General features: G+C 31.7%; 1 protein-coding gene across 1 annotated transcript in view; it reads right to left on the bottom strand.

Moving 5' to 3' along the window:
* LOC123656397 (protein spinster) overlaps nt 1-15121 on the bottom strand; it is a 33390-nt gene that overhangs the window by 3798 nt on the left and 14471 nt on the right. The window contains exons 2-5 of the mRNA XM_045592086.1: nt 6028-6224; nt 5720-5871; nt 2567-2767; nt 1978-2109 (exon numbers count right to left, since the gene is read on the bottom strand). Of these exons, the coding sequence (XP_045448042.1) occupies nt 1978-2109; nt 2567-2767; nt 5720-5871; nt 6028-6224 (682 nt within the window). The remainder of the gene's footprint in view (nt 1-1977; nt 2110-2566; nt 2768-5719; nt 5872-6027; nt 6225-15121) is intronic.

Here is a 15121-nt window from a genome sequence, read left to right as displayed (position 1 = left end):
TAAATTTGCTTTGAATGGTTAATATTATTATTATTTATTTAATATTATTATCTATTAGATCTAAGATATCGAATAGTAAATGTACATAACTACAAAATTTTAGTAAAAATATTTCAAAGTAAATTAATAATAAGTTTAACGTTTATTATAAAAATACTGAACAAAACATTACAATTCCTGTTAATACATTTTGTAAATGAAAGTTATTTATTAAATGTTGCTGTTTAATTTTACATAGATATTACAAGTTTTATAATATGATACAGAAAAAGTGACCACATTTAGTTACTTACAATTTTAATGACAGATCATACTCGCTTTTTTTTAATGTTTAAAAACGTAAATGTAATATCTATCTATTATTAACTGAAACTGATATATTAAGGTTTCATAAGCAAAATATCATCAATTAAACATTTATACAAGTATAACTTCACCTAAAACCTGTGTTAACTTTACCACGTTGTGTAGTGTAAATTACTACTTATGCAATAAGTGACTTTTTAACTGATGTTAAAATATCGTTGAATTTCGCTCGCAAGTAGTAACAAAAATGCAATCAATTTTAAATCATTTATGCCTTTTATATATAAAAAAGCGAATAAAATTATTAAAAAAGAGAACACAATAGGAAATAATTTGTTTGCTAAATACTACACGGATAAAAAAGATCAAAATCATTTAGTTGTCTTCATTGTTATACAGGTGTCCGGTAATTAATGGATAACCCCGCAGGTGCTTATAGAGGAGCACAGAGCCAACCCAGAAAAAAATAAATCTATATGCAATGGTCTAGGATTTATTTAAAAAAAAAATTTAAGTACGAAATTCGATACTTTTGTTCAAATTTTTGGGCACTACAGCTGCAAATTCAACAGTAACGAATTGATTTTCTCTGGCAATAACCGTGGATAATCGGCCTTGCTAACGCGCATTACAAAATATTTCTAGCCACAACTGTTTCTTTTTTTTAAATACTTAAAAATGAAAAATAGTGTATTCGATTTTTTTATGATAAAGTTTGAGCACCTGTGGTATAAAAAAAACGTAGGGGGACCTAGGTGGCCAATAGTTTAAAAAAACATGCCTACTATATACAGGGTTATCCATTAACTACCGGACACCCTGTATATTTTACGACTTAGTGCCCCGTTCTGTATTCTTAAATGTAACGTAAGAGCCCTATTCGAATTTATATCCATTTCTGGCCCTTGAGGATAAAGATAAAATAACGACATAGTAATATAAGAACGAAATGATTTTCTCAATCGCAAAAACAACTAAAAATCGATTCGATATCTTCAAATCTAATAATAACAATTATTGATAGTTTTTACTGTTATAATGATTGTTTTTTTTTATGTATAATTATTATTGTGTACTCATTTTATTATCTCAATAAATGCATAACGATTTGTGACGTTATTAAAACTAAGATGAAAGTTTAACAAACAGTAAGCTTACAGTTTAACGGAACAACAGTACGGTCTATTATTATTCTTTAGTCTATTAAGTCTCATTTACATTCTTGTGGAAATAAAAACTGCTCGGATATTTAATCTTAATCATATTTTGCTATTCAGTCAAGGTGCGATATTAATCATAATAATAATTTATTTTTTATAAATGTTTAATACACGTGAAAAATTGTTCCTTTTTTATTCTTTTGTATTAATAATTTTTATGTTTGTCTGTGGCTAGTGCTTCAACATACGCGTAATACCGCCTACTTTGTTCATATAATTCTCGTAATTATTGTCTTTTCTGATTAAAAAGAGTAAAATTATTTCATATCAGAAAACTTGAATTTAATTTAAAAACAACAAAGCATGAAAATTGAAATAGACAAATTTTAGTCATGAGTCTGTAATGCAAATCATGTATCTCTTGTATAAGTGTGCATGTACGTGTATCGACAATACACACAGAGGATAGTGCGTGTGCGTGGTGGTATGTGTATTTTTCTGCGTGTCTCACCTCTCGATGGTGATGTCGACTCCGGGCTGCAGAGTGAGCCCGAGGTAGATGAACTGCGGCCCCCACCACGCGAGCGCGCCCGTCACAAACGCCACGCACGTGAACGCGAGCGTCGACAACATAAACGACGGACTGAAAAAGCGAACAATTGTATTATTATTACACATGTATTATAGGTCTAAAGGGTGTCTAAGCTTTAGTTACCAATAAATAGATATAAATATAATTTTTTTACCTACATGTCTATGTTTTAGGTAACATCTAATATAGTTTTTTTTTGTGAGTATTGTACCCATTAATATTTATACACATAAATAATTCCCTATTAATTTGACGAAATCAAATTGCATGATTTTTTTTAACAAAAATCAAGAATTGTTAAATCTAGACTGAATAAAAATTAATTACAATAGTTATATTAATATCATTAAAATTCATATACCAAACGAGTTCATACGAGGTCAACTAAAAACTAGGAACAAGCGCTTTTCAATTGCAGTGGCAGATGCGACAAGTGTGCTATAGTTTTGCGTAAGTTTCAGTAATAAAATTCTAAAGCCCTTTAAAATGTATATAAATAAAAACTTACTTCTTCACGAGCGATTTCAAATCATCCGTATAAGATGTGGGTTTCATTCGGCTCTCTTCAGCCTGACCACGTTCGGGGTTTTCCATAGCCCACAGGATGAGCGCTACGGCCACAACCCCTAGAAAAGGGGTTACACGCAACCCCCATCGCCAGTTCCCCGCTGCTGCGCCCGCCACCGACCCCACAATGTAGCCGAAACCGCTGAAAACATATTTAATAATTCATCATCATCATCATCATTTCAGCCTATCACAGTCCACTGCTGGACAGAGGCCTCCATAAGTTCACACCAAAAATGGCGTGAACTCGTGTGTTTTGCCCATAGTCACCACGCTGGGCAGGCGGGTTGGTGACCGCAGGGCTGGCTTTGTCGCACCGAATACGCTACTGCCCGTCTTCGGCCTGTGTATTTCAAAGCCAGCAGTTAGATGGTTATCCCGCCATCGGTCGGCTTTGTAAGTTCCAAGGTGGTAGTGGAATTGTGTTATCCCTTAGTCGCCTCTTACGACACCCACGGGAAGAGAGGGGATGGCTATATTCTTTACTACCGTAGCCACACAATAGACCGTAGCCACACAGTAGGTTAATAATTACACAAATGTTAACTAAATGTACAGAGTAGCAATATTACTTATATTATAAATTATTTAAATTTTTTCCCTTGTATTTCAACACTTTTTTTTATCTGGTGAGACTATTATTATATAATTATAATTTTATTATATATGCTGTTATACGAACTATATTGATTGGTTTGTGTGGATGTTCTTCGGGGTCACCTGTCCTTAACGAGGCACCTTCTAACAAAGAAAAATTACTTAAAAAACTTTGTATATTAGAACGCGTTGATATCTGTAATTCTTGGATTTTAATTTTTAGAAAAGAAATTGCTAGTCCTTAAAAGTTTAGAGAAGAAAATAGAAAGAAATAAGAGATTATGCTAAGTGTGGCACAATATAAAAAGATACAGAGATTTTTTAAATACCTCTTTTCTAGTTAATTATTTTATATTAAATTAAATTTTTGATACTAATTTGTGAGTTCTATGTTATCGCATTACGCACATGTTTGTCGGTGGTAAATACATGTTATTAATAAATAACGGGATAATAACTCGCAACGAAAATGATATTACGGAATTTCCAATAATTTTATATAAAATTTTTCCGGTAAACTACAGAAATACAGAACAGAAGGTAAAACGATTGCTTTTAAAAATTAGCCTAATAGACGAACAATTAGGAAGCTAGCTAGCTAGAAGGAAGACCAGATTTATTAATAAACATAATATACATGATGCCTGTACCTATATTTTTTTTACCAATCAATGTTGCTAGAGAACAACAAGGATCAGTAATAAAATTTTACTATTAAGGAGTTCTACTGAAGAATAATAATAATAAAAGGAGTAAACCGAACTATGTATTTTATAATAATACAATAGATTTTATTTTTGATAAATTAAAATAATTGTACTTAAATCTATTTAGCGTATAAATGAACACATGATATTATTTAAATAACGACATACACGAACATAACGTTTTCGTGCGACATTGCCTACATTGTCAGTAAACACGAGACCCAACGAATCGAATGCAATAAAATTTCACAGACGAATAGTTTTCGGTCATACATTTAACGGAGATTATATTTCAACGCGTTTATAACAAAAACTAAAGAGAGTAATTTACTCTAAAAAAAGAAATACTCCAATTGAACCTAATCCACTTAGTTTACGAACAAGAATTTTTTGGAAACCTTGTTTTTGCTCACTTTAAAAATGATGATTTTCGATTTACATCATGCATCGTAGGAGGCACAGATACATACAAGCGTATTATAAATAATTTTTCATCTTCATCATTTTTCAAAGTTAATGTGGAGATTTACGTTTCCGATTAAACTAAACTCTGTTGATAAGAATCGGTTAGGGGGCGTTCAACTATTAGTAATTTTTGTAGAACCCCCCCCCCCCCCCACCCCACCCCCGTAACACGCCGTAATTTTTTTCTGCTTAATTATTTTATATGCAATACAATTATTACAACTCACCAAGTCACCAGTCATTGCACAACATACGATTTTGATAAATAATTCAACTAATCTATTAATCCACATCGTAAATAAATAAATAAAACATGTGCAAATACAAAGATCGTGGAAAAATACCGACAAAAACATTTTAACTTTGCGATAAATATGTAAAGATAAATAAATATAAAGTCAGGTTAGGCAGCTCGTAGCCCAAACAGGCACCAACTTGATTTATCACTGCGTGAATCAATTTGTCGTAAATGTTACTAATTACACTGAAGTTAGATGAAATAAATCATATCACGTTCGTTTGCTATCATCGGCACGCTAATCTCAGACCGTGAAATTCCATTGAGAGCAGAGATGTATTTTTGCGTACGTCCGCTACGAGTTTAGGCTTGAACGCTTGATTAATTAGTAGTCAACAGTTGGTAAGCGCTCTTCATATCATTATAGGAATACAATAATATTACTTTAAAACCAGTTGTTTAATTACCATATAAAATTCAATTTACTGCAGACTTGATCGTGACTTTGTTGTTAGCTACTAGGTGTTAAAATGTTTAAATAAAGCAAAAATTTTGCATAATATAAAATGGTACCACTATTTTCACTTATCTTATTCAAATACTAGTTTTTGAAGTCGGTTTTGTAAACGTAGTTTTTTTAATAATCAATTATTTGTAATTAATCATCAATTTGTAACTAACTAAACACGAATTATCACTTATCATTCTTGCCTCAATTTATATCTATTTATATTCTTAACAAATTGAATTTATTAAAGCATAGCTATAGATCTAGAAAATGCTAAAACTCCGTTTGAAACTTTCCGCTACAATAACCATGGGTAACCTTGAATTATTGATATGCAAGAAAGTATTCGTATCAAGTAATTATTCCAGATAAATCTAAACCTTTGAACTTTCCAATTACTTACATGCAGAAGCAATTAGTCACCGATCTTCAAATTGACCTCACTTAACGGTATTCTATGACATGGTGGAGCGGATAATTGCTACCTACACTGCCTACACAAGTACACAAACAAAACTATAGTGTTCTTAAATGTTCAGACAACAAACATGTAAGCTTACATTCTAGTTTATATCTTACCTTCCGACGGGTATGGCGAAATAGAAGAACGCAAGCATTTTCGATCGAACGTTGCCGACGAAGAGGTCACTAATAATTGTGGGAGCAATGGTCGAATATGATGCCTCTCCGATGCCGACCAGCCCTCTAAAGAACGCGAACATGCTAAAATTCTGAAAACCAAAAATTAAAAATGAATTTTTATTACCTACCTATTTCAATTTACCAAATAAATATTTCATTACATCATCATGAATATATCCGAAAAACTAAAAATAGATCTAAAGTAATGCTTTGCGTATCGAAGTTGTATTTAAAAATATACTTACGGTTATAAATGATCCTACGAAAGTAGTTATACACCAGAGCGCCACACCAAAGGCCATTATAGACCGTCTCGAGTAGCGATCGCCCAGGTAGCCAAAAATGGGCGCAAATATCATGTAGGCGATGACAAACACTGTCTGCAGAAGTCCAGCTTTGTCATCGCCGATATCAAACTCCTTTTTGACATCTCCTAAGACTCCTGAAATGACAAAAAACATTCGGGTAAATATAATTTATTTGACATAATAGCTATATAATGAATGTATAACGATTATTTTAATAAGTTCTTAACTAATAATAATTTGTAATATAATTGTGTAGTTGTGTAAATTAAGAATCGTCATGAAATAAGTTTAATCTTTGAAATCATATGATTTAGTTCTATTGGTTCGGGACAATTTAATCATATTTCCTTACTAGCTGTGCCCGCGACTTCGTCCGCGTGGAATTTACAAAAAAAAATTACTTTTCAGTTCTCGACTTATAAAATAAATAAATTCCTAAAATAAAAGTAGCCTAAGTTACTCCTTATTACATCAGCTATCTGCCAGTGAAAGCCCAGTCAAAATGGGTCTAGCAAAACAGAAATTTAAAAAAAAAATATTTTTGTGTATTTACCGTGTATACATCCACATACATTTAGTAAAAAGCGGTTATTTTAATATTATAAACAGGCACTTCAATTTTATTTATTTGTATAGATTTTTTAAAAACTACGGATTTAAAATTCCGTTATTATAGTCATGAAAAATCAGTAACAACCTCTTATACTTTAATGCATTCAAGTGGATCTGTCGACAACGTTCGAAATTTCTTAAGTAAAGACACATAACGAACACATGTTCAATGTTTGAGTGCTACTTATAACGAAATTCTACGTTCTACTTGTGACTTTGAGAAAATAGCTGTCTTTATCATGTTTTTTTCTTATTGCATACATAGTAGTAAATTGTTCGAGGAAAGTTTAGGCCTTATGGAATATTCAATTTCAATATATAGACACATACATATATCTAGTATGTAATCGTATAGTTGGAACCTTACATCAGGAACTTTATTGATTACAATGTAACGTGCAACCTTAAAAGTGACCTTGTCAGGGTGAGTGGCCACTTATAAATACACGAGCTCAACCGGAACAAGCTTTTGCATATAGTCGATTTTTTTTCACTTTTTTTTTTCATTAGTTAAAACGTTTTATATTATTTCATCTTAACTACTCAGATACAGATTCTATACAGAAAAAGTTTTTAAAACTATTGTCGAGACAGTATTGTTAATAACATTCAACGCTCTGCTGAACCTAAATTAATATTACCTTTTTAATTAAAATGATAAGAGAACCAATCAATCAATATGATTAATAATGACTAAAATAATAATTATCTTGATACAGATTCTGATCTTGGGTTCGGTGTGTTTTGTAAATATAATTATTTACTTAAATAACTTTATTAAAAGACTATTTAAAATTGCAAAATATTTAAGCCTTAAAAACGTGCATATAACCTACGTAAGTTAACCGCTCCGACGGACACAAACCAGTTAACAATACTGGGAAATACGAAAATAAGAAATAGTAGCTGGAACTTGTATAAAATAAACGTAACACTTCACAGCCAATTTTAGTAATGATTATGATGCACATCAAAATCATATAAAAGATAAAAATCATTTATCCAATAAAGTAACAGGCTCGGCTGTATGTAGATAGCTACATAGCGTCGAAATCAATACACATCAACGACAAAAGATGACTCTATCTTAGCGTCGAAATCAATACACATCAACGACAAAAGATAACTCTCTCTAAATGCGTAATCCATTCCGTTTGGTTAAATAAAAATTAAAATATAATATACATATAAATACTTCGAGATTTATGTTGCTAATATTATTACAGTTGTTTGTACAAGGAACACATGGGAGCGGTTCGCAATTTGTACTGCAAATACCGACGACCGATAACGACAACTTGAATAAATATATAAATAACGATATCATTGTTACATAATACATACCCTACATTTATCAAATCGGTATACGACCTGCACGGTTACACTTACGTTCCTATAATTATACTCTGTTTCTATAAGTGTCCTAGCAATATTTTTACAGCGCCATAAACATGTATTTTTTTAATAATCATATCAGTTGTCTCCGAGATTAACGCATTAAAAAAACTGATCCGTTGTACATGTATTATAATAAATAATGTAATACTGATGTATGTATGACATGCATGTATGACATGCATGTATGACATGCATGTATGACATGCATGTATGACAATGTATTAACAGTTACAATGAGAATGAATATTAGGTTAAGGAAACCGGCGAAGTGTATATGAACTCGTACATTTTATAAATTGTATAATTAATGTAAAATTTAATAGTAATAACATTTAAACGTTTTTAAAACAATAAAATCGAATCATCATTGGTTTTATGTTGTGTATAGATTATAGACTAAACGAACATTCGTATATTCGTCGTACAAAGTAATATATAGCTATAGGGAAACCATGTTTCTATATTTAGAGTATGGAATCCAAAATAAATTGACAAGGAAATGTTTTATCTACGGCTAACACCCGTATTCCGTTCGATTAATGGATAAATATTGTATTAGTCGTGTACGTAACTCCTACCCGTCTGCTTTATTTGGACACGTCTATAAATCATGTCTTTCATTTGACGATCCCTAGAGTTTATCAATTATTGTTAAGGCCCCATATTTACACGTTCTATAATACAAACTACTTTTTTGTCACCCCTGTACTTTTTATGACAAAAAAAAAACTTGGAACGATAGAAATGATTGACTTTATTTATTTTTTGAAACCATTTTTTATTAAAACTTTACTAAAAATATGATTTGTAATCATGAATCATTTACTGGTATAGTTATTAGTAACTTAGCTACTGGCAAACTTTGATACTTTATCTAAGCTATATAGAAATCAGCTAAAGAGCCTGTAAACTAAAATTAGTGTCCGACCGAAACTGGTTTTTCAGCGGAAGCCGAAACGAAACCGAAATTTCAACCGTTGTCAGTAGTTTCGGTCGAAACCGAAACTGACATGATCGATGTACCTAGTGTATTTTTAACCGACATAAAAAAGGAACTCTTTAATTGGAGTACTGATTTTGATGGATACTTTTTAATCGAAAGCTGATAGGCACTTGTTGAATTTTATCTAGATTTTTGAGTTATCTACGACTAAGGTATACCTACGTTTTATTACTTGTTTTTTATTTTTATTTTGCGAGCTAACACAACGACAGTTTAATGTCGTTTAATAAAAAGAAGTGATAATTTAAATATGAGGTATATTAAATAATACAACTATTTACTTTTTATTTTCAACCTTCTAATAATTAAACTGGAACGCTTTGGAACTAAACATTTTTGAGCTTTGGAACTAATTTCAGAACCTTTTAAATAAATCTGAATAAGATGCCAGTGCAGAGATAATTTGGTAATTACCTAAGCATAGCTTTTAGCGTCTCTGGGTATACAATAATTGGTGCGGGTAAAGTCCCTGGTTACTAGATATACTAGCTGTGTATAACACACGTCTTTAAGTAAAGACTTATTCTTGCAAGTAATATTTTTAAAATGAACAACTTTCGAATAAACACTTAAACCGAGTTGCACGAAAAGAAATTAAAATTTAAGTAGTGATTAAACTAATTTAATCGCAAGAAATGTATGAAATTCTTTCTTCTCGGCGTTAGACATAAACTACATATTTTGAATTAAACGATTTAAGTAATGTGTTCCTAAGAATAGAAACGATAATTAAGTATTTCTTTTTAATATATATTTAGTTGCATAACCTATTTACTAAGCTCTCACTCAGATGCATCCTTTGATAATAACTGGGTTTCGGCCACTTTTTGGCCCAAACAGAAAACAAGATTGTTAGGCCGAAACTGACCAAAGCGAAACCGAAAAAATGGTCCATCCATGCTATTAATAGAGAACAAATAAATTGGAGCTTCCTTAACGCTGCACCATATCGATATAGCGAAAATTTTACCAACCATTAGTAACGAATAAACGATAGTTATTAGGAGCTTAAAATCTCTAACAACTGGGACCGCATTTAAGTACTTTCCAAGCCACAGTGAAAAAATTTACAAGGACTAACACTCAAACCTAAAACAAATATTTGTACAATTACAAATATCCGCTCTGAGCGGGAATCGAAACCTCATCCGACGCATCGTCACTACTACACCAAAAAGGTAGGCAATTGTTTACAATTTTAGTAACTATTTAATTTGCACTCTAGTAAACTACATGAAACCGTCCATTAGAGAACAAATTTTATATTAAAATAATTATATGTAATTTTGTAATTTAAGTTGTGGTAAACGACTTTACTTGTTAAGAAAAACGACCTGAATGGAAATGCCACATCACATGTATGGAGAAAGTGAAAAACTCCGAGTACTTGCATAGAGTTCGCCAGAAACAACTGCAGAAAGAAAGTTAACAAGCGATTAAACTGTCGATTAGACTTATGAACGCTTTTTAGCTTTCACTATTTATATTTTTTTTATTGTGTTACACATTGGCCCAAGTAATCATAGGCAAAAGATAATATCGTCGACGTTGATAGTTCTCTTCAATTTCGATTGATTGATTGATTGATTGATTGATTTTATGACTTTCAATTGTGCCACTCTTCAATTTAATTTCGAGGTAGTCATTTTGCAGTAACCAGTGTACCCGCAATTTGTTGCTTTTGTAATCCAACTTGTCTATGAAATTTTTTTATTCATATAACTTAAACCACAAAGTACAAATTGTACCATAACCTCGGTAATGAAATATCAATGAAAATTATTATATGTATAGCAGTCATTGATAATATCATATATCGGAGCTTACAATTATTCTTCTCAAATAAAAATACTAAATAAGTATGCATGACCTTCATCTCATTTTGAAATGTACGTCAGCACTCATGGCGTGACAATACGCGTCGTCTACGTCATCCATGCGAATGAAACGAGCTCATCAACGTAGCGGGGGCAGCACCTCCGCATCGTTGAATCAGATAGTACGCGACACACCCGTCACCCGCCCTCCTACCGACATCACGCCATCTAATCCGACCAATCCCGAACGCGAAACTTGTGGCGCGAAACGCGCAGTGATTTGTAACGACATTGGCGGCAATGTACGAATCTTCACCTCGGTCAACGTGACGAAATTTTTAGTTTATTTTTGTAACAGTTAGGTACATAAGTTGCTAGCAACATACTCTAATTACTGTCTAGAGTTCCAGACCATAGAGTTAGTTGCTAAAAGGTAAGTAAGGATTGTCTTCTTAAGACGTCTCAGTTTTCTATCAATAATTTTTTAATGACCTGTAATTACTATTTTCCTGTACAATTTTAAATCTTTATATATAGATATAACGCATCACATAGTTTGTCCACGATAGACTTCTAAACTACTTAACCGGTTTTAATCAAATTTGCACACCGTGTGCATTTTAATACAACTTGAAAGATAGGCTATATTATTTTGATATAATTATGTAATTATTATATTTAAGAAAAAAAAATAAGGCGGTATAATTATCTGTAGATATATAAGTAAAGAATATTAGAATACACACAAGACAGTAAAAGAGTATTCAGTTTTTGAGGGCTACATGTCATGCTTGTGAATGGGGTAATGACGGGTGATACCATGATAAGGAAACCCGAATCTGGTGATGGCATTCCAGAGAAATCGAAGGGATCCTTCGAAAATCGTAGTGGCGAGTACCTAGTGGGTGTGTTAACTTTTTTCGTCTACTTACGTTGTACTTATTACTTGTCGATGTAATTGAAGTCGGTTTTTTTCGATTGCTAGCAAACACAATTATAAATCCGTAAAATCATCAATCGCCAAATTTTTCAAAAAAGAGCTAAGGCGGGTTAAGCTTTTTTTGATCCGACAGTTGATCGCTTGTCTGCATAAAGCACAGATCATCCCCTAAAATTATATGAGCCGTTGACTTTTAAAAAGTTCAGGCTGAGATTCTTCGGTGACGATGGGTCCCGGTACATATTCTGCTTGTGCTGGAAATTGATTAAACATACCCATCATATATTAATAATATTAATAATTTATTAATATATGATCATAAGTAACGATATCTTAAGTTTTATTTTGTTATATCCTACCTTTTTTGATATTTAATTTTAATAATTTCGATCCTTTTTTTCTTATTTATTACTTATGAAGTAAACTAGGAGAAATTTATCAAATAACAGCATTCTAATAAAAAATAAAGTTTTGGAATGTAAAAAGTGGTTTTTACAAAAACCGCTGAAAATTGCCAATTTTCAACTCGCGTTTGAGACAGAACGGATAGTCTGAAAAAAACCTATTTAGTGATATTTCTAGAAAATTTTAAGTACTTTAATTTACTAAAATTTAATAGTTTTCGAGTTTCAGACAAAAAACCGAAAAAAAAACCAGATTTATTTCGTTCTTTGCGATTTTTTCAATATTGCGTCATGAAATTTTGTCCGCAAACCTCATTATCAGATTCAGAACAACAAATTACATTTAGAATGAAAGAAATCAGAACTACCAAACCTTTCACTCTAGCGTCCCTTTAGAGTACAAATTGACTGAATTGAATCTCTCAAAATATTAGGTTGTTCAAAACTTTTATATTTAAAATATTACTTATATTAACATATATATAAATCTATCACATGCATTGCGTGCTACATGCACATGTTAATTTGCATTTTATTTCCGGGACGGTCTTTCGCGTCTAGATAATTTTCTATCACGCAACATGCTAAAATAAAGATAACTCGTAATGTGATGAACCATAAAGCCCTAACTAATATGCTCTTTAGACAAATGTTCAAAAAAACACAGTCGGATTGATAACCTCCGTCTTTTTGGAAGTTGGTTGAAAATGGAATTTCCGATTACAATATAACATAAATTTACAATATTTACACTAGAAATATATCTATATATCTATAAATTGTAGTCTGTCTCAAAAATGTCTATCCAAATATAACTATATAGTTATTAATTATATATCACATTTGACAGGTACGAAATAAAGAAATAATGTTCTTAAATATAAAGGAATGATTACAATAGGTAAATTATCCATTAGTTAAACAGAATTGTTGTGAAATGCATCAGTTCAGGTCAAAGCGTAATTGAGCAAGACGGTTCAGGGTCAAGTTTAACATGCATTGTTTTAACTTGATCTTTAAGAATGTGTAATTGTGTTTTACTAACTGCAACTTACTTAGCAACATTCATTTTTATTTATATAGATTATTACTACACTTAACGTATACAATGCAGGTTTATCTTTTTATGATTTCAGTTTATAATCATTTCGATAATGTGGTCATTTATTATTGTTTAAAGTAGGTAGACAGACACAGCGAAAGTGTTTTAACGCCTATTTGGAGTTCACAATATCAGAAACATTTTCTATGAGTGGCAGTCCCTATAACTACACTACTACAGCTCATGGTTTCATATTAAAATAATTAAGAACTGTATCAAGTTCATCTTTATGAGATAATTCATTAATAAAATGAGGTAGAAGTTTTTGTGAATCTGGAAATGCATTTTCCCACTAAAGCCGCATCCATAATTATCATGTTACATATTATGTTAACGTTAAAAAAATAAGTTTTTGGTTAACGACCGCTTAAAACTTCTGGTTTTGCTTACTAGCGATAGGTTTTTGACACAATTTGTATAAAATTTACGTCAAAAGTCTAAGACTAGTACTCGCAAGTAAATTCAGAGTGGCCGTAAGTTATATTCATGTGTTTCCAACAGCAACTTATTGATTTGGTGCCAATAGTAAAGTAGCAATTTTAAGTTGTTAAATAGGAATTCAAGACATAATTCACGTAAATAACTAAAATAGTCAATGAACAAGCAAATTTAAAATGTATTTTAAATTGATTTTTTATGTTCATTGGTTTACTGCGTCAAATAAAAGAGCATCACTACTCGAAGAGAAAAGACCAAAATAGTTTATTTGAGAAGTAGATAGATGTGTCGGTATTTTTACTTTTACAGCCCACTAATTAAACTGCTTCCGCTGAAGAAGCTATAGATACCTACTTAAATGTTTTATTAGAAAACCTCTGAGGTTAATGCTTTTAATCGCTTCATCTTTATAAATTATGATAAATTACTTAACTAAAGATATATTAGCAATATCTTTTATACGCTTCAGTCTGTAATATCCCACTGCTGGTATAAGCCTCTTTCCCCATGTAGGAGAAGGATCAGAGTTTAATCCACCACGCTGCTCTACTGCGGGTTGGCGGATATATTCCCTACTTTGAGTAACGATCGCTATCAGGTGTACATGATAACAACCGGCACCGACAACTTAACATGCTCTCCGAATCCTAAGCAATATCTATATATATAAAAATGAAGGTTTGTCTGTGTGTCCTTTATAGAATCCTTAACCATGCATTTTATTATGTCATGATCTTCAGCAACGTGTTGTGCATGAGCCCACAAAGGTTTCCGACTTGGTACGACCAAAAAAAAAGGTAGCAATGCGCACAGGGTACTAGTCTAGTCTTTTATACATTTGCCTACGTGTAAAAGTCTTTTGCATCATGCTGTGAGAACGGCTCGATAACTTTAGCTGATATTTTTTGTTGTTGATCGTAGTGGTTCGTAAGAACATGATTTTTTTTTGTAATATTTCGAATGGAATAATACACTGGAAAAATTAAAAACTGTTAGAAACTTCAATTGTTAAATCAAATTAGAATCCTAGTTATTAATGTTATTAATATTATCGACAGTCCTGTTAAAAATTATTATACCAACATAAAAACATTTATGCGACACCTACTTGATATCGGTAATTAATGTTCTGCTGACTTTGTAATTCAAATTTAATAAGAGAGGTAAAGTATACCCTATAGTATGTACACGTAACCTTTGAATGTATCTAGTGACTCCTACAGGCGACGCTGTACTGATACGAATCTATTGATCAAAACAAAATTAAGTTTAAAGTCAAACTATACGTAGCATAGCGTAATCTATATACATGCATAT

The sequence above is a fragment of the Melitaea cinxia genome, chromosome 9 (assembly GCF_905220565.1).
Source record: "Melitaea cinxia chromosome 9, ilMelCinx1.1, whole genome shotgun sequence".
Taxonomy (NCBI): Eukaryota; Metazoa; Arthropoda; class Insecta; order Lepidoptera; family Nymphalidae; genus Melitaea; species Melitaea cinxia.
Note: the sequence above shows the minus strand (reverse complement) of the source record. Positions and strands in the feature narration are given on the sequence as shown.